General features: G+C 55.1%; 2 protein-coding genes across 8 annotated transcripts in view; one reads left to right on the plus strand and one right to left on the minus strand.

Moving 5' to 3' along the window:
• Nucleotides 1-7,487, minus strand: INCA1 (inhibitor of CDK, cyclin A1 interacting protein 1). 6 transcript variants are annotated; one of them, XM_009189441.4, is made up of 8 exons: nucleotides 7,380-7,449; nucleotides 6,809-7,159; nucleotides 3,701-3,782; nucleotides 2,018-2,131; nucleotides 1,756-1,795; nucleotides 1,303-1,499; nucleotides 654-819; nucleotides 1-424 (listed from the first exon to the last, which is right to left on the minus strand). In XM_009189441.4, exons 3-8 carry the CDS (start codon nucleotides 3,742-3,744, stop codon nucleotides 275-277), a joined length of 711 nt encoding a protein of 236 aa, XP_009187705.1. In that variant the 5' UTR covers nucleotides 3,745-3,782; nucleotides 6,809-7,159; nucleotides 7,380-7,449; the 3' UTR covers nucleotides 1-274. The 6 variants fall into 6 exon arrangements, with proteins under 6 accessions (XP_009187705.1, XP_009187706.1, XP_017805777.1 ...); XM_009189442.3 differs by lacking the exon at nucleotides 6,809-7,159 and having other exon boundaries at nucleotides 7,380-7,487; XM_017950288.3 differs by lacking the exon at nucleotides 3,701-3,782.
• Nucleotides 7,266-19,337, plus strand: part of KIF1C (kinesin family member 1C) — a 27,855-nt gene continuing 15,783 nt past the window's right edge. The window contains exons 1-16 of one of the 2 annotated variants that reach the window (XM_003912165.4): nucleotides 7,266-7,469; nucleotides 9,167-9,287; nucleotides 9,539-9,671; nucleotides 10,092-10,168; nucleotides 10,519-10,698; nucleotides 11,355-11,420; nucleotides 11,760-11,938; nucleotides 12,028-12,139; nucleotides 13,208-13,285; nucleotides 13,425-13,490; nucleotides 13,574-13,649; nucleotides 14,470-14,548; nucleotides 14,760-14,905; nucleotides 16,777-16,946; nucleotides 17,126-17,205; nucleotides 17,330-17,405. In XM_003912165.4, coding sequence (XP_003912214.1) covers nucleotides 9,566-9,671; nucleotides 10,092-10,168; nucleotides 10,519-10,698; nucleotides 11,355-11,420; nucleotides 11,760-11,938; nucleotides 12,028-12,139; nucleotides 13,208-13,285; nucleotides 13,425-13,490; nucleotides 13,574-13,649; nucleotides 14,470-14,548; nucleotides 14,760-14,905; nucleotides 16,777-16,946; nucleotides 17,126-17,205; nucleotides 17,330-17,405 — 1,491 coding nt within the window. In that variant the 5' untranslated portion in view covers nucleotides 7,266-7,469; nucleotides 9,167-9,287; nucleotides 9,539-9,565. The remainder of the gene's footprint in view (nucleotides 7,470-9,166; nucleotides 9,288-9,538; nucleotides 9,672-10,091; nucleotides 10,169-10,518; nucleotides 10,699-11,354; nucleotides 11,421-11,759; nucleotides 11,939-12,027; nucleotides 12,140-13,207; nucleotides 13,286-13,424; nucleotides 13,491-13,573; nucleotides 13,650-14,469; nucleotides 14,549-14,759; nucleotides 14,906-16,776; nucleotides 16,947-17,125; nucleotides 17,206-17,329; nucleotides 17,406-19,337) is intronic. The other variant, XM_031657297.1, reaches the window with a different exon arrangement.

Consider the following 19,337-nt stretch of genomic DNA (forward strand, 5'->3'; position numbering starts at 1 on the left):
TCCACTTGCTTGCTTTTTAATAACAGAGCAGAGAGAACACAAGGCCAGGGGCGGGGCCTGGAGGAAAACAGGACTTGGGGTGCTCCTGTGAGAGCGGTGGGTTGATTTGGGAGCCCGGGGGGCTGTTAATGCCTAGTTCAGAGGATGGGAAAGGCAGTTGGAGAGGCTAAGGAAGGGGAAACGCCTTCATGTCAGCAATGGGGGTGACTCTAGTGACGGAACTAGTCTTGGGTTCCTGGGGCACCACCAGTATCTCGGCATCAGTGGTTTCTCTTTACTCTTCAGACGCTGCCAACTGCATCCCCCAGGGATTGTGAAGGGGGTTCCTCCTGGCTGTGACAGTGCTGAAGGAGGCCAGAGTGTGCAGCTGCCTGGAGGCACAAGCCGCCTCCTGACCCAGGGGACTCCAGGGAGACCAAAGCAGCTGTAAAGATGAGAGAAATTGAAAAAGAGAATGGAAAAGTAGGTCTTTTTTCCAGATTTCCTAGTACCCAAGCTTAGGTACCTCAAAGTCTCTGGCTCTCAGCTACCTTATTTTTGTTCCTCTCAAATCCAGTTCTTCAACCTGGCTCTCAGCTTCTACTGCATCTCCACGCAAGACCAGAAACCCACGTCACTCCCTCTCACTCCACCCAGTTCCACTCCAACAATACCTGGGCCCTGCCAGGAGTGAGAAAACTGTTCTCTTCCTGTGGATAGGTTGCCCTCTCCTCTTCCAGATCAGGGTATTCATTGGTGCTGGGAAATCCACAGCCCTCTTCGCCAAGCACCACTGGCTCAGATGCAGTCCCAGAGCTGCCCCACTGGGCCTTCTTCAGTCTGTGGAGACTTTAGGCTGAGGAGAGAAGTACCTGGAGGCCAGGCTTCCTGTCTCTCCATTCTTCACCTTTCTGTTCTGAAATACTTCCTGCTGGGACTCCAGGGAGTTGTCATTTGACCTCTAACTCTCCACTCCCAATTTTCTGCTCCCCTCAGACTGAAGCATATTGTCTAGGAACCCAGAGGCGACCCCAGCCTCCCCACTGTCCTCCAGTTCTATGGTTTGCTTTCCTGTCTTCAGTGATCCAGTTTCTACTCCTTCTAGCTCAAGTGGCTCATCCTTCTTACCGCAATTCCCTCCTCCTTTTCATATTACAGAAATCTGTTTCAATCACACCAAAGCCCACAGCTTCCTCCCAAGCAGTCTCCCCTCAAAGCTCCCCTCAAACCTCCCCTCAAAGCTCTCAACCCCTTCCTTAGCTCAAACTGTTCCGTCCCCAAATCCTGCATGACTGCCAGAACCTAGATGTCTCCCTTCCTTACTCATTGATGATGCTCTGACGCCTTCTTAGGTCCTCCAGGTGGTAAGTGACAGCTCTCACCCGGGCAGGGACACCCCCAAGCCCCTGCTGCTGCATTCTTTCCAAACATGGCCTCCTTTTCTTTCTTCTCCAAAGCATTTCAGGGGGTGGGAGCTGCTCAGGAGGATACAGACCAAGCTGGGAGCAACCAGTGGCTCTCTGTGCCGGAGAATGGGGAAAAAGAGCTAGAAAAAAGAACTGGTTCTCTCAAGGGAGCTTGGATTGAACTAGGTAGGGAGTCCGGGGTCTTAGGAAGACCCCTGTGATATCTCAAAAACATGATGACTGATTCATAGAAAGGAAGTGCACTGGTTGGGGAATACCATAGGGAAGCGGTGATGAGGAGAGCTTGGGACAGGATAGCAGTGGGTGCAATTTTAACAGAGAACTGTTGAAGGCAGAGGGTCTGTCTTACCAGCATGGGTGGAATGTGCTGCTCCTCCAGCCAAGTGAGGCTGTGAAGAACAAAAAGGGGGCTATAAGTGCAGAGGGGACACGTCCATCCATATTGCTCCTTTGATCATCTCTCCCAACCTCCTTTCTGTCATTAGGAGCTACAATGTCCACCAGCCAGTGGGAAATTAACCTCAGACTAGGGCCTATTGCTATATGGGTTTATGGTAGTTTAATCCAGTTAAGACCACATCCAGCTGGTATCCATTTTCTCCTCTACTCACCTGGGCCTTTGACTGAGGTTCTTCCAGAAGACATCTCCATAACGCTGGGGCATGAGTCTGAGGCTCTGGGAAGGCAACCTTGGTGGTGGAGATCGGCTGACCACCCTGGAACACCTGAGGGGAGGACAAGGTAGGCTCAGGTCTGGCTCTTCCCTTACAGCAATCTACTCACCCGAAGGATTCAAGGGCCATCTTTCCATGGGACTATAAAGCTGCCCAGGTTCCCTCAGGCCGTGTCCTCTCTTAACCACTTTAGCTGAAGAAGGTGGTAAGGCCTCTGCCTTGAAAGGAAATTGAAGCTGGGTTGAGGGTGGAGATTGGCTGTAGTTTGACCCTCAGATCTCACTGAGTCTAAGCTCTATACCGGGGATATCCAATCTTTTGGCTTCCTGGGCCACAATGGAAGAAGAAAAATTGTCTTGGGCCACACATAAAGTACACGAACACTGGCCGGGCGTGATGGCTCACGCCTGTAATCCCAACACTTTGGGAGGCCAGTGTGAGTGGATCACTTGAGGTCTGAAGTCCAAGATCAGCCTGGCCAACATGTTGAAACCCCGTCTGTACTAAAATTACAAAAAATTAGCCAGGCGTGGTGGCAGGCACCTGTAATCTCAGCTACTTGGGAGGCTGAGGCAGGAGAATCCTGCCAGAGGGTGGAGGTTGCAGTGAGCCAAGATCGCGCCATAGGACTCCAGCCTGGGCGACAAGGGAGAAACTCCGTCTCAAAAAAGAAAAAAAGGCCAGGCGCGGTGGCTCACGCCTGTAATCCCAGCACTTTGGGAGGCCGAGGCGGGCGGATCACAAGGTCAGGAGATAGAGACCATGGTGAAACCCTGTCTCTATTAAAAATACAAAAAATTAGCTGGGCGCGGTGGCAGGTGCCTGTAGTCCCAGCTACTCAGGAGGCTGAGGCAGGAGAATGGTGGGAACCCGGGAGGCGGAGCTGGCAGTGAGCCAAGATGGCGCCACTGCACTCCAGCCTGGGGGACGGAGCGAGACTCCGTCTCACAAAGAAAAAAAAAATTCACAAAAAATTTCATAATTTTATGTATTTATTTATTTATTTATTTGAGATGGCGTTTCGCTTTTGTCGCCCAGGCTGGAGTGCAATAGCACGATCTTGGCTCGCGGCAACCTCCGCCTCCCAGGTTCAAGCGATTCTCGTGCCTCAGCTTCCCGAGTAGCTGGGATTACAGGCGAGCACCACCGTGCCTGGCTAATTTTTGTATTTCTAGTGGAGATGGGGTTTTGCCATGTTGGCCAGGCTGGTCTTGAACTCCTGATCTCAGGTGATCCGCCCGCCTCGGCCTCCCAAAGTGCTGGGATTACAGGAGTCAGCCACCACACCTGGCCCTGTGTTTTATGTTTTAAATAGTACCCATCATTAGCTGAAATTTTATTTGTTTACACATTCTAGAATGTGTTCCCCTCTCTAGAATGTAAGCTCTACAAGAGCAGGACCTCTATCCTGCTAATTGCTGAATCTCCAGTGCCTAATACAGTCCCTGGAACACTGTAGTGTTCAAACTATTTGTTGAATAAATTAATGAATCATCAATCCACTGAGACCAGGCATTGCATTTCCTGTTCTTTATTTCCTAATTCTCTTAGGGAAGGACCCAGGCATGCAATATTCCCTCCATCCCCTCCCCATGCTCCCCACCCAGTGGGAGGACTCACTTGGCAAAGGGGATGAGGTTGCCTCCATCATCCTGCACCTGCATGACTGGACTGGGCTGGGTAGCTAGTTTCCTTTTTGGTGCTGGGAGGATAATGGAAAAGAAGTAATTCATTCCAGCTGGGCATGGTGGCTCACACCTGTAATCCCAGCACTTTGGGAGGCCAAGGCAGGCGGATCATGAGGTCAGGAGTTCGAGACCAGCCCGGCCAATATGGTGAAACCCCATCTCTACTAAAAATACAAAAATTAGTAGGGTGTGGTGGTGTGCGCCTGTAATCCCAGCTCCCCACAAGGCTGAGGCAGGAGAATCGCTTGAACCTGGGAGGCGGAGGTTGCAGTGAGCTGAGATCATGCCACTGTACTCTAGCCTGGGGGACAGGGCAAGACTCCGTCTCAAAAAAAAAAAAAAAAGACATTCATTCATATAATGTCTGTAGGGATGAGACCAGTAGCAGATCTAGAGACTGGAAAAAGAACATATGGATGCTGAAAAAAAGAGAGAGCTTAAAAGGTATTTGTAGCGGCTGGGCACGGTGGCTTACGCCTGTAATCCCAGCCCTTTGGGAGGCCAAGGTAGGCAGATCACCTGAGGTCGGGAGTTCGAGACCAGTCTGACCAACATGGAGAAACCCCATCTCTACTAAAAATACAAAATTAGCTGGGCATGGTGGCACATGCCTCTAATCCCAGCTACTCGGGAGGCTGAGGCAGAAGAATCGTTTGAACCAGGGAGTAGGAAGTTGCAGTGAGCTGAAATTGCACCAGTGCACTCCAGTCTGGCAACAGAGCAAGACTCTGTCTCAAAAAAAAAGGAAAAAAAAAAGAAAAAGGTATTTGTAGTGCTGGACTATTAATTGAACATTAGGTTGAAGACAGTGAGCACAGGAAAAGTGGACATAGTAAAAAGATAAAGGAGAAAGCAAATCTTCTGAAGCTAAATGTGCAAAATAAGTCAAATTTACAGATGGCAGTTAAGTGACAACTGGCAATATGGAACAATGAAATTGAAAAATAATGACAGTGGAGATTGGATGGGGCGGAGGCATTTGGGGGTAAGAGAAGTGACAGAATTGAGGGTTCTCAATGAATCAACTATGAGTGGTTAGTGAAAGTTAAGTGTGTGGACTGGGCGCTGTGGCTCACACCTGTAATCCCAGCACTTTGAGGGGCCGGGGCGTGAGAATTGCCTGACCTCAGGAGTTGGAGACCAGCCTGGGCAACACAGAGAGACATCATCTCTATTTTAAAAAAAAAGTTGGCCAGGTGTGGTGGCTCATGCCTGTAATCCCAGCACTCTGGGAGGCCGAGGTGGGTGGATCACCTGAGGTTGGGAGTTCGAGACCAGTCTGACCAACATGGAGAAACCCTCTCTCTACTAAAAAATACAAAAATTAGCTGGGTGGTGGTGGGTGTCTGTAATTCCAGCTACTCAGGAGGCTGAGGCAGGAGAATCGCTTGAATCGGGGAGGCAGAGGTTGTGGTGAGTAGAGATCATGCCATTGCACTCCAGCCTGGGCAACAAGAGTGAAACTCTGTCTCAAAAGTAAATAAATTTTTAAAAGTTAAGTGTGGACATAATGGTCAACTGGTGACAGGGAAGGAGGGGGCAGTTGGGAATGCCTGTGGATAGGAAGGTGAGCAGGGAGGTCAGTTGCATATAGCTAAAATGAGGGACAGCCAAAGATGACCTGAAGGCCAGTTGGGGTGGGGAGAAAGGGCAGTTAAGGCTGGGGACAGTGGCTCACGCCTGTAATCCCAGCGATTTGGGAGGTGGAAGTGGGTGGATCACTTGAGCCCAGGAGTTTGAGAACAGCCTGGGTAACATGGCAAAACCCCCCTCTCTACAAAAATACAAAAAAATTTAGCCAAGTGTGGTGGTGTGCGCTTGTATCTGGGAGGCTGAGGTGGGAGTATCATCTGAGCCCCGGGAGGTCAAGGCTGCAGTGAGGTGAGATCGCACCACTGCACTCCAGCCTGGGCGTCAGAGTGAGACCCTGTCTCGAAGAAGAAGAAGAAGAAAAAAAAAGCCAGGCGCGGTGGCTCAAGACTGTAATCCCAGTACTTTGGGAGGCCAAGGTGGGCGGATCACTTGAGGTCAGGAGTTTGAGACCAGCCTGACCAACACAGTGAAACCCTGTCTCTACTAAAATTACAAAAATTAGCCGGGTGTGGTGGTGTGCACCTGTAATCCCAGCTATTCAGAAGGCTGAGTCAGGATAATTGCTTGAGCCCAGGAGGCGGAGGTTGCCATGAGCCGAGGTCGCGCCACTGAACTCCAGCCTGGGCGACAAGACAAGACTCCGTCTCAAAAAAAAAAAAAAAAAACTAGATAAGTTAGGAGACAGTGCCTGTAGGCTCCTGAAGGACAGAAGCAGCCAGCTAGAACTGTAGAGGTGAACTAGCATTTATCCAAGGGAACTAGGGATGGGCTGAGAAAGCAGGTGAGGTCAAAGGTTGGAGTTGAGCTGAAAGGGCCTAAAGTGGGGTCTAAAGGGGATGTCCTGACTCGGAGGGGGGGTCAGCAGAACGCGGGGGGGGGGGGGGGGGTCAGCGGGAGCTGCGGGGCATTCCGGCCTCAGATAAGTGGGGCCCAAGCGGGTGACCTAGATCCAAGGGCAGGATGGAGCAGAAGGAAGCCAGGAAGGATCCTCCACAGTTGACTTCGGGGTAGCCACGGCCCGGGCCTGCAAGGGTGGATGAGGACCCGAGAGTCAGGCTGGGGCTGAGGGGCTGCCTGGAGCCTGGAGCCCCGCTGGAGGGAAGCGCCGGGCCGGAGGGCGCGGCGGGCGCCTGAAAGGGCGACCGGGACCCTCGACAGGTGGACCGGGCGTGGCCGGACCTTCCGGGCAGCCCAGCCTGGGGGCTGCGACGACTGGGGGCTGCGTCCCCCGAGACGGGCCCTGGGGTGGTGGGCCCAGGCTGAGCGGCAGGCTGGGGCCTGAGGGGAGCCCTGGGTCTGAGGGGGCAGCTCCGGCCTTAGGCGGCACCCGGGCCTGAAGGGGTTGTTTGGGCCTGAGGCGGCGTCCGGGGCGGCCGAACTTGAGGGCCAGGCGGGGATAGAGCGCCCGAGTAGCCGCGCCACGGCCGGCCGCACTTGGCCCCAGCACCTGAAGCAGCTGCGCGGCGAATTCTAGAACTCGGCGGGGCGGGGAGGAGAGAGACGGCGATTCGAGCCGCGGGAGGAGCCGGCGGGCGGTGCTCGCCTGGGGGCGGGGCCTGAGCGGAGCCGCCTTCTGGGCGGGCCTCGGCAGGAGGCTCCGCCCCCTGGACGCGCCTCCAACGGCGGCGACATGAGTTGGGCCGGGGCCTGGGTGCCCCCGCGGGTCAGGCCCCGACGTTTCCCTGCTCCTCAGGCATCTGCAACCCTCCTGGGTTGCGGCGTCTGCTCGCCCTTCTGCGTCCGCAGCTCGGTCCCCGCGTCCCTTCTCGCTGGGCCCCACAGGCCGGGAGCGTTGCCCCTTTAATAAGAGTAGCCCGGGTCGCTCCCGGCTCCTTCCCAGGACGGCGCGCGCCCGCCTCTCCGCGCGCGCCCGCGCGTCCCCCGCCCCTCGCTCCCGCCCCAGCTCGCGCTGCCCGGGCGGGCGCCGGCCGCTGGCGCCGCTACTGCTGCCGCCCCCGGGGCGCGAGTCCGCCGCCCGCCGCCCGGGGACCCGGCGAGGGGCGGGGGCAGCTACGAACCGGCCCCGGATCCTTCCCGCCGCCGCCTCACGCTTCCCGGAAAGCTTGTCCTTCTCCGCCGAGCCGCTCCGGGAGCCCCGCCGCGCCGAGGTGAGGGCTGGGCAAGGGGGAGGGAAGGGACGCCCGCGGAGGAATGTGCCGGGTTGGGGGGCGGGGAGCCGGGGTCCGGCGGCGCGATCTAGGCTCGAGAGCCGGGATCATGTGCTGTTTGTTCCGCGGAGGCGCAGAGAGGTGCCAGGCCCGGGCGGCCGCCGGCTTAGGGCTAGACAGGAGGACCGGTCCGCATGGCCGCCCAGAGAGGCCGGGTGGGGACATGTGTGAGAACTGCCGGGTGGGCAAGGTGCAGGTGGCCCAAGACTCCCTTTCGGGCCGGGCGGCCCCACCCAGCCGCCCAGTATCCTCCTTGTACCCCACGGCTCCTTCACAGCTGCACCGGCTGACCCCTGTCCCTACCTCTGTTCCCTTACCCTGCTGGCCCCCAGCCATGCCACCCCATTCCCTGTCCCATTAGCTGCAGCAACGGCGTCACCATGGCTTGTCCCCACCAGTGTCCTTCCCTCCCCTGGTTAGGGTCTAGGGGGTCAGGGCTGTTCTTCCTGAGCCAGCTTCTGTGATTCCAGCTACTCCCTTCCTGTCCTGGGACAGACCAGCCCCTCACCCTCCCATGCTCTGCCCAGGAAGGCTGGTGAGGGGGAGGCCCAGTGTGACAGGAGTTTGGGGCCCACTGGGGTCACAGGAGGGGGCTTAGCATCCCTTATTCCTCTTCGTGGTTCTCCTCCCTGTTGTCCGTGGGCGTGGGCTGCTCAGCCTCTCCTCACAGGGTGTGGGCACCCGATCACCCACATTCCTGGGCTCCAGCCTGGCACCTTCCCCAGGGCAGTGGACGCCATAGCACTAGCCCCAGGCTGGGGCTGGCACTGGCCAGCCGGCTTCCTTTTGCTTTTCTTTCTCCCTTTCAGGGAGGCCCCCAGGGACCCTCTACCCTCAAACACAGGTATTTCTGGGCACCCCAAGGGTAGAGCCCTGAGGGTTGGTCTGATGGCTACAGGATGACCCCACCCTCCCCTGCCCATTGTCCTGGATCCTGAGGAGGAAGTGCTGGGGGCTGGGCAAGGGGCTTAAAGCCCACACAGCTGGCCCTGTGGATCCCAGTCCTGGGCCCTATCTACAGTTCTTGGACTTTGCCCATCCGCACTACCGGCCTGGCGTGTGGAGGTTGTGGGCCTTAGGTGGGAACTGGATTCTCCCTTGCCGACCCTGTGGGGAATTTCAGGACAGGTTTTGCATTTGCAGTTTCTTCTGATCTCTCTTCTGGGCTCCCAGTTTGTGCTTTGGCCCCGGAGTTCCTGCCTCTTTAACAGCTTGTGTTTGCTGTGCTGTGTCTCTTTCTCCTTTCCTCTCCCATTCTTTCCTTCATAGCATGACCTCAGGCTTGCCTTTTGTCTTATTTCTCTCATTTTCTTGGTGTCTGTGACTCTCTACCCCTCGTCTCTGTCTTCCCGCCACCCTCACGTCTCTGCCCATGTGCCCCTCTCTCTGAATTGCCCTCTGTCCAGCCTCTTTCTCTCTCTCTCCTCTATCTGAACGTTCAGTACACTTGCGAGTGATGAGGAATAAAAATATCACCGTCCTTGCCCTTGGATTCACATTGCATTCTGCCACTCCAGAGGGGCAGCTGTCCATACTTTTTCTACTATTCCCCCCTAACCGTGGCCCTCTAACCTGGGAACCCCAGACAGGTCTCTGGAGCCACAGGTGCCTCCTAACAACTCTTCCCCCACAACCAGGGTATCTCCCAGAGCCCCAGCTGGTGTGGCCAGGTCCCAGTAGTAGGATGGGGCTCCCCCTACGAGGGCCAGTGGCAGCGAGAACTGATACAGCCCCCCTGGTCTGGGGCCAGGACACCAGGTAACTCTGGGGGAGACCGCCCAGGTTCCTGCAAGGTGGAATATGGCTGGGGAGAGAGGCAGAAATACCTATGGGAGTCTCTCAAGACAGTGACATTTGGGAGGAAAGCCAGGGGAATAAGAGCTGGGTCCTTGAGAGGCTGGGTGGCTCTGGGGGAGATGTGAAGAGACTGGTTCTGGGAAGAAGCTGGGAGGCAATGTCTGGGTGCCCCCAGTGGCTCTGACCCCACCACTCCTTTCTCTGTCCTCCAGCTGAGGAGGGCAGGAGTGTCTGAAGCCATGGCTGGTGCCTCGGTGAAAGTAGCAGTGAGGGTTCGGCCCTTTAACGCCCGTGAGACCAGCCAGGATGCCAAGTGTGTGGTCAGCATGCAGGGCAACACCACCTGTGAGTGAGTCCCCGGGGCCTGGCTGGGCACAGACAGGGAAGACCGGGCCCACCACACAGGCCAGTCCCTCTGGGCCAAACTAAGAGGAGGTCTGTGCCGGGCACAGAGCAGGTGCTAGTCGTGAGGGCGGGGGCTGGGGCAGGCTGGCCTTTCCCGTGTTCCCAGTCTTCTGGGAGGGGGAATGTTGGCCTGGAGCCCTCCATTGCCCAATCCAGGGAGGCAGCCCAGTGGGGGCGGGTCCTAGGAAGCCAAAATTAGCTTTGGTGGCTGGAGGGGGTGGGGAATATTAAAGGGGAGAGATGAGTCAGGGCAGTGGTGAGGGGTGGGATGCTTGGATTCCAGGGGCTGGTGGGGGTATGGGCAGGGGCTGGGAGTACCTGACCTTGACTTTCCTTCCTTTACCCTCTCCTGCCCCTCAGCCATCATCAATCCTAAACAGAGCAAGGATGCCCCCAAAAGCTTCACCTTTGACTACTCCTACTGGTCACACACTTCGGTGGGTTGTTGGGCTGGGGGAAGAGCAGGGCAGTGAGAGACAGTGGATGTAGGTCCTGGGGAGGGGACATGTTGAGAAATAGGACCCCCAGGAGGATGATCCTGGATGGGGGTGGTAGGACCCTTAGGCTGTGATTGAGGCCATGACAAGAAGGCAGAATCCCTTGGGGTAATTAGGACTAGCAGGGGCTGGATAGGATCCTCGGGGTGATGAGGACAATGATGAGGGTGGGAGGGCACATAGGACCTTTGGAGAATCATCAGTGATGCAAGCAAGACTCTTGGGACAGACACAAAAGATAAAGACATCCAGGGTTCCTTCTGTTTTTCTCTGCCCCCACTTTGTCCTAGGCGGAGGACCCCCAGTTTGCATCTCAGCAGCAAGTGTATCGGGACATTGGAGAAGAGATGCTGCTCCACGCCTTTGAAGGCTACAACGTGTGCATCTTTGCCTATGGGCAGACCGGGGCTGGGAAATCCTATACCATGATGGGGCGGCAGGAGCCAGGGCAGCAGGGCATCGTGCCCCAGGTACACCTAGGACCTGGTGGGGCAGCCAGGGCAGGAACATCTTTAGCCGCCCCCTGAGGAAGGAAGGACCGGGGTCTGAGGATTGTGGAACAGAGACCTGGCTCTGAGGCCACTGGTGATGGGAGAGAGAGGTTGACTCAAGCTGGACAACCCTTTGGGGTGGGAGGGTCTTTGTCCCTGTTGGAGGCAAGGAGCCTCATTGAGAAGAGCAAGGTTTTGGCATCAGTGAGTCTTGGGTTCGAGCGCCAGTGTTACCACTTATTACTGTTTTACTTAGTTTCATAATAATTTATGAGGATGGTTCTCCTGCAGGCTTGTGTACCATCGCAGAGTGTTAACTGTAGAAACGCCAATTGCGATAACAGAGTTAACCATAATTGTCCCTGGCTGTCCAGCATAGCAACCTGGCACACAGGCTTGGGAGTCAGGACACCTGGGGTTTGCGCCCTGGCTGGCTGAACGCTAGCCTGTGTTCTTGGGCAAGTGGGAACCTCTCTGAGGTTGTTTTCCCATCTGTGAAACGGGAATAACCCCTCCCTCAGGGCTGCGGCAAGGGTTAAATGGGGTCACTTGGGACTGGGCCTGGCCTGTGGCTGGATACTTTAGGTGTGCCCTAAACTAGGAGCTTCTCTGTATTTCCCTGTGTCCCCCTCCAGCTCTGTGAGGACCTCTTCTCTCGCGTTAGTGAGAACCAGAGTGCTCAGCTATCCTACTCTGTGGAGGTAAGCCTGGGTCCTTGTGGTGGGGCTGAGAGCGGTCCAGACTGCTGAGGGCCATTGCTGAAATCAGACAGCCTGGGATCTAATCCTGGCTCTGCTGGTTACAAACTGTGACTTTGGGGCAGTGATTCTGTCCTTCAGCTTTGTATGTTCATCTGGGAGATGCTAATGATCGGACGTACCTCCTGGCTTGTTGGACAGGTCGCTGAGCTAGCATCTGCAGAATGCTTTGCGCTGTGTATTAGCTGCAGTCACCTGGATCGTGTCCAGTGGAGTCAGATTAAGTTTCGTTGTCATTGTTGTTGCTGGTTTTGTTGCTTCTCATTTGCTTCTCCCACTCAGGTGAGCTATATGGAGATCTACTGTGAGCGGGTACGAGACCTCTTGAACCCCAAGAGTCGGGGTTCTCTGCGGGTCCGGGAGCATCCCATCCTGGGCCCCTACGTGCAGGACCTGTCCAAGTTGGCTGTGACCTCCTATGCAGACATTGCTGACCTCATGGACTGTGGAAATAAAGCACGGTGAGGCAGGCTGATGGAGCAGAGCGCAAGGGGGCCAGGGTTGGGAAGGTGAGAGGCAGGATCCAGTGACTGCTTCCTTTGCCCCCAAGGACTGTGGCTGCCACCAACATGAATGAGACCAGCAGCCGATCCCATGCCGTCTTTACCATCGTCTTCACACAGCGCTGCCATGACCAGCTCACTGGGCTGGACTCGGAGAAGGTGAGACTGCTTCCCGGCCCTGCACTGGACACAACCTCCCCTGGCAACAGGGACAGTGACATGGTAGAAGGTCTTGGGCCCTCCTTGCCCATGCCGAGTTGAGTGCCTCCTCAGGCCTTCCATGACCCTGCCCCACCCCGACCCCATTTTCCCATCAGGTCAATCTGTCCCCCTCTACTGTTTGCTTGTCTTTTTTTTTTTTTTTTTTTTTTGAGACGGAGTCTCGCTGTGTCACCCAGGCTGGAGTGCAGTGGCGCGATCTCGGCTCACTGCAAGCTCCGCCTCCCGGGTTTACGCCAGTCTCCTGCCTCAGCCTCCGAGTAGCTGGGACTACAGGCGCCCGCCACCACGCCCGGCTAGTTTTTTTGTATTTTTTTTAGTAGAGACGGGGTTTCACCGTGTTAGCCAGGATGGTCTCGATCTCCTGACCTCGTGATCCACCCGCCTCGGCCTCCCAAAGTGCTGGGATTACAGGCTTCAGCCACCGTGCCCGGCCTGTCTTTTTTTTTTTTTTGAGGGTCTTGCTCTGTCGCCCAGGTTGGAGTGCAGTGGTGCTGTGGTGCGATCTTGGCTCACTATACCCTCCACCTCCCGGGTTTAAGCAATTCTCCTGCCTCAGCCTCCCGAGTACCTGGGATTACAGGCATGTGCCACCAGGCCTGGCTAATTTTTTTGTATTTTTAGTAGAGACAAGGTTTCGCCGTGTTGGCCAGGCTAGTCTTGAACTCCTGACCTCAGGTGATCCACCCGCCTCAACCTCCCAAAGTGCTGGGATTACAGATGTGAGCCACTGCACCCGGCTGTTCTTACGAGACCCAGGACGGGGCTTGGATCCCTTGTGTGTCCCTTGTCCGTGCCTGCGGTGGGCCTGTAGCTATTTGTAATTGAGTGAGTAACCACCGTCTCACTGTTGTCATGTATTCTGTTTCCCCCCGGCCTCCTCCCTCGCCTCCTCCTGGCTCTCTCTAGCCCTTGCCAGCTGCCCACATTCCTGCTGGGTGCTTCCCTGATTTGCCTGCCCCATCCCCCACCCGCACTTTATCTCCTGCCTGTTTCCTCTGACCCCAGGTCAGTAAGATCAGTTTGGTGGACCTTGCTGGGAGTGAGCGAGCCGACTCCTCAGGGGCCCGGGGCATGCGCCTGAAGGTGAGGGGCTTCACAGTGTTGTGGGCTGTATGTGGCGGTCTCCAGTCGGAACATGAGACCCTCACTGGGGAGGTAGGAAGGGGAAATGGATCGGATTGGGAGAGCACACTTATCCCCCACATTCCTTATCCTTTTCCAGGAGGGCGCCAACATTAATAAGTCCCTGACTACTCTAGGGAAGGTGATCTCGGCCCTTGCAGATATGGTGAGACCTGGGTGTTGGAAAGAGAAGGGGCTTGGGAAAGGGGGGTGACCCACCCTAATCTCCTTCACCTTTTTATTCCCCAGCAATCAAAGAAGCGGAAGTCGGATTTTATCCCTTACAGGGACTCTGTGCTCACCTGGCTGCTCAAGGAAAATTTGGGTGAGGGCCTCTTCCTCTCTGCCTGCTGACCCTGACACATCCCACAAACTCCTTTGATACGTCTGACAAATCCCCTTGCTATGCCGAGAATCCCAAATCCCATTGTCTCACTTCTTCCCTTGACCCTTCAAAGGAAACATCCTTCGAAGATTTCCTGATGCTGAGAACAAGGCCATACCCTCCCGCCAAGCCAAGGGCCTCACTGACCTGGCTACTCATGACCCCTCTCTGATCCCCTATCCCTGATCTCACACCCACGGCTGCACTGCTCACTTCATCCCCTTCCATGGTTCTGTGACTGTCCTGCAGACGTATCTCCCTGACCTCATTCCCTACCTCAACCACATGTCATGGTTAGTTCCACCCCGCTAGATTCCCCTACCTCAGACCGTGACCCTATAAGACCCCCACCTGGGCAGTGGGCCCCAGCCCCTTGACCTGGTCTGACTTTTCTTTTCTTTTTTTTTTTTTTTTTGAGACGGAGTCTCGCTCTGTCACCCAGGCTGGAGTGCAGTAGCCGGATCTCAGCTCACTGCAAGCTCCGCCTCCCGGCTTTACGCCATTCTTCTGCCTCAGCCTCCCGAGTAGCTGGGACTACAGGCACCCGCCACCTCGCCCGGCTAGTTTTTTTGTATTTTTTTAGTAGAGACGGGGTTTCACCGTGTTAGCTAGGATGGTCTCGATCTCCTGACCTCGTGATCTGCCCGTCTCCGCCTCCCAAAGTGCTGGGATTACAGGCTTGAGCCACCGCGTCCGGCCCCGGTCTGACTTTTCTTAGCCCCTACTTCAGCTAAAGCTTTTCCCTGCACTCCATTCACAGGTGGAAACTCACGCACAGCAATGATTGCAGCCCTGAGCCCTGCTGACATCAATTACGAGGAGACTCTCAGCACCCTCAGGTGCGGCTTCTGGCTCTGGCAGGGATGGGGCAGCATAGGAAAAGTGCCAGGAGTTCAGCGAGCTGCTCAGGACCCTGCTCGTGAGACGAGATGGGGGAGATGCCCGAGCCCTGCCACAATATCTTGAGACCTGGGAGAGAGGGAAGGAGAAACAGCAGACCAAGGGTCCCATGCACCCAGGCCTCACCGACCCTTCTCTTCTCTCACCCAGGTACGCTGACCGCACCAAGCAAATCCGCTGCAATGCCGTCATCAACGAGGACCCGAATGCCCGGCTGATCAGAGAGCTGCAGGAGGAAGTAGCCCGGCTGCGGGAACTACTGATGGCTCAGGGACTGTCAGCCTCTGCTCTGGAAGGTCGAGTTTCCAGGGAGGGGCAGCTCAGGGATGCCCCTTGGCCCACCCCATCCCTCCTCCCTTGCCTTTGCCCAGTCCTGGAGCCAGGGAGGGACCACGCACTATGAAACCCTCCATGTCCTCAGTGACGTGGACACAGATGTGGAGAGGGGACGTATGTCTTCAGATGTTACAGGGAGAGACTAATACTCTCGGGGAGAGTCAGGATCCAGAGGGACCTGTCAGGCTCCTGGAACTAATGACCGTTATAGGAAAAAATGGCAATCTGGACTTATAGGTCAAACGGTACATTGTTGAGAAGAGGCTAGGCTACTGTAACTTTCTTTTTTTTTTTTTTTTTTTTTTTTTTGAGACGGAGTCTTGCTCTGTCCCCCAGGCTGGAGTGCAGTGGCCGGATCTCAGCTCACTGCAAGCTCCGCCTCCTGGGTTCACGCCATTCTCCTGCCTCAGCCTCCCGAGTAGCTGGGACTACAGGCGCTTCGCCACCTCGCCCGGCTAGTTTTTTGTATTTTTAGTAGAGACGGGGTTTCACCATGTTAGCCAGGATGGTCTCGATCTCCTGACCTCGTGATCCGCCCGTCTCGGCCTCCCAAAGTGCTGGGATTACAGGCGCTACTGTAACTTTCTTGACAGAAGTTCTTGTAAAACGCCAGAGTCCAGGTGGACCATAGCTTAGCAGTTCGCAGTGGACTGCTTTCTGGCATGTCATTCTCAGCCTTGCTGATGGAAACAGTGTCCAAGTCAGAGAATGTGTAATCCATGTTGACTGGGTCAGGAATGGGCCCTGCATTCAGTCTTGAGATCATCGCATTGAAGATGGTTAGGGTGCTGAGGGCACAGTGCGGAGAATATGAGTGTTCTTGGGAAGAGAAGGAGAAGGTAACTAGGATGTTTGCCTTCCAACATTTGAGGGATTGTCTTGCAGAAGAGAAAGCAGTAAGACTTTTTTATCCCAGAGGGCAGAATTAGAAACACCAGCACACGTGACGTGGGGCCAGTTTCAGCTCAACACAGCTAAGAATTTCTTTTTAATTAATTAATTTATTTTTTGAGACGGAGTCTTGCTCTGTCGCCAGGCTGGAGTGCAGTGGCTCGATCTTGGCTCACTTCAACCTCCGCCTCCTGGGTTCAAGTGATTCTTCTGCCTCAGCCTCCTGAATAGCTGGGATTACAGGCGCCTGCCACCACACCTGGCTAATTTTTGTGTTTTTAGTAGAGATGGGGGTTTCGGCCTGGCATGGTGGCTCATGCCTGTAATCCCAGCATTTGGGGAGGCCAGATCAGGCAGATCACCTGAGGTCAGGAGTTCGTGACCAGCCTGACCAAATGGTGAAACCCTGTCTGTAATGCAATGGTGTGGTCTCAGCTCACTGCAACCTCTGCTTCCTGGGTTTAAGTGATTCTCCTCCCCCAGCCTCCCAAATAGCTGGAATTACAGGCGCCCATCACCACACCAGACTAATTTTTGTATTTTAGTAGAGATGGGGCTTCACCATGTTGGCCAGGCTGGTCTCGAACTCCTGACCTCAGGTGATCCATCCACCTCAGCCTCCCAAAGTGCTAGGATTACAAGTGTGAGCCACCACACCTGGCCCCACCTAAAAATTTTCTGATGGTGCAAGTTATGTAATAGTGGAAAGGACTGGCCGCCTTCTTCAGTAACAAGCTCTTCACCCCTGGAGTTCATGCAGAGGGACTGGGTGTCCGTTTGTCATGGCTGCAGTAGGAGGACTCCCTGCCTGGTAGGAGGCTGACCAGCGGTCTTCTGTAGTCCTTACAGAATGGTCTTCTGTGAAGCTCTTGGTCTCCTGGATGTCTCTCATCAGCTCCTTCTTTCCTTAACCTCATTCTTTTTCCCGTTTCCCTCCCAGGCCTGAAGGCGGAGGAAGGGAATGTCGGAAGCGCCCTGCCAGCTGTGTCATCTCCCCCGGCTCCAGTTTCACCCTCATCACCCACCACACATAATGGGGAGCTGGAGCCGTCATTCTCCCCCAACACAGAGCCCCAGATTGGGCCTGAGGAAGCCATGGAGAGGCTACAGGTGGGAAGCTGGAGCTGGCAAGGGCTGGGGCTCTGGGCGTTCCTGGGAGTTTACTTCTCCAAAGTCAAGCTTGAGAAAGAAGGAATTCTAGGAGTAGCATGGCCCCAGGGTAGATTGTCCCTACCCTGGGTCTGCTTGTCCCAGACCATCCTGAAACCTACCCACCCTTATACTCCCAGGAGACAGAGAAGATAATAGCTGAGCTGAACGAGACGTGGGAGGAGAAGCTGCGCAAGACAGAAGCCTTGAGGATGGAGAGGTGTGAGGCCTGACTGCTGGGGTCCTGGGAGGAGTTGGAGGCCGCAAGGGAGATCAGGTCCCACAGGGAAGGAGGTCACGGGAGGTGAAGGTAAGACTGACATTTGCCTCTCCTCTGCCCACAGAGAAGCATTGCTGGCTGAGATGGGGGTGGCTGTCCGGGAGGACGGGGGAACTGTGGGCGTCTTCTCTCCAAAGAAGGTGAGTGAGGAATCGGGCGAGGAGGCCTAGAGAGCCTCTGGATGCTTAGAAAAGAGGCAGCAGGTGCAGGGTAGTGAATGCTGTCCCTGATCGCTCCCTTTGAGGTCCCTGGCTTGTCCCTCCATCATTTCTGTCCCCACCCTGCCACCTCCTCTCTGTTGTCTAGTCATCCCTGCCTTCTCCCCCCAGCCACTTGACAGTCAGCCTCAGGAGAGGGAGAGGGCCTGGGAAGTCGGAGGTTGGTTGGGATAGAGACTGAGGCACTGTGCATGCTTTTGTATCATTTGAGTTTTGTATTCTGTGCATGCTTAAAAAGATAACTAAAGGAATCTATTTTCAAAAGGGTAACTTGGGAAGACTAGACTAAAGGAATAGAGGAGGCGTAAGCACTGCGGTGTAAGACAGTGGTTGCCAGTGCAGCGAGGGGTTGGTTATAGATAGAGGCACCCATGTGGCTTGGAGCTATGCTGCAACTGGTTTCCTGGAGAAGGTGGTTTGGAAAGTGGAACCTGAAAGATGGACAGGACTTGGGGGGTATGGAGGAGTAGGGCCGACATGAGGTTGAACAGCCTGGGGTACGTGTTGGGGTGAGTGGGACATGCCAGTGCCCGACGCGTGCCTGCTGCCAGGTTTTAGGTGCCTAATAAATCTTTGCTGAAAGGAAGGAAGGAACAGGGCAGGAGAGGTCAGGCTCAGGTGGAGGCAGGAATGATACTCAAAATATTAATAACCATCCGGCAGAGGGACTGACCAGTCAGAAAGGACACTGGCTATAGACAGCCACCCTGCTGTACTGGTGCATACCAATGAAGGGATGGTGCAGAGGCCAGTTTGAGCAGAGCATGAACTTCCAGTTCCACCAGGGAACCAGCCCAGCCCGTTGGACCATGGTGTGAAGCAGCAGAGGATCAGGCCCTAAATCAGATACACTGTGCTCTGGGCCTGATAGGGTCACGGGGGGCTGCCTGGAAGAGATGATGGGTTCTCAGAACAAGGCTCTTCTCTGTTTTGTAAAGTCAGGTCCATCTGGGGAACTAAGCAAGCAGGGATCACTGAACCACTGTTCTGAAAAGAGGAGAGGGGTTTTTCCTTGCCTGGCTCAAGCCACAGTGAGGGAGTGAGAGAGCTGTGGGTAGCAGGCCAGGCTGCTTGTCTGGGGTCTTGTCTGGGGCTGGGTACCCGGGGCTTTGGGGTCCTTCTGAAGAAGCCAGACTCTTCTGGGACGCAGCCACATCTAGGTGGAGAGAGGGGCTACAGACGCTCTCAGCATGGCTTCCAGCCACCTTTGTATACCTGGAGCTGGGCCACTTCCACCATGGTCGCAAGGATGGAGAAAAAGCAGAAAGGAGTGGGAGACTGGTGGGGTGAAGGTTTGTTCCTTGGAGAGCTTGCAGAGCTGCCACCTGCCAAAGCCTGGAGACCAAAGAAGGGGGTTCTTGTTTTGTTTTTAATTGTTCTTATAAAAGTAATACACACCAGAGATAACATTCTAATAGTTCTAAAAGGTGTGTACAGTGAAAAGTCTCTCCGTTTACAGCATTTTGTTATAGAAAAGAAAAAAGTAACTCTCCATCCTTCCCACCCTTAAGTTCCCCTCTCAGAGGCAGCCTTCATTATGAGTTCTTTTTTTTTTTTTTGAGATGGAGTCTCACACTGTCACCCGGGCTGGAGTGCAACAGCATGATCTTGGCTCACTGCAAGCTCTGCTTCGTGGGTTCAAGCGATTCTCCCGCCTCAGCCTCCTGAGTAGCTGGAATTACAGGCGCACACCACCACACCCAGCTAAGTTTTTGTATTTTTATTAGAGATGAGGTTTCACTATGTTGGCTAGAGTGGTCTTGAACTTCTGTCCTCGTGATCCACCTACTTCGGCGTCCCAAAGTCTTGGGATTAGAGGTGTAAGCCACTGTGCCCAGCCCATTATGAGTTACT

This window comes from Papio anubis, chromosome 17 (genome assembly GCF_008728515.1).
Source record: "Papio anubis isolate 15944 chromosome 17, Panubis1.0, whole genome shotgun sequence".
In the NCBI taxonomy this organism is placed as follows: domain Eukaryota; kingdom Metazoa; phylum Chordata; class Mammalia; order Primates; family Cercopithecidae; genus Papio; species Papio anubis.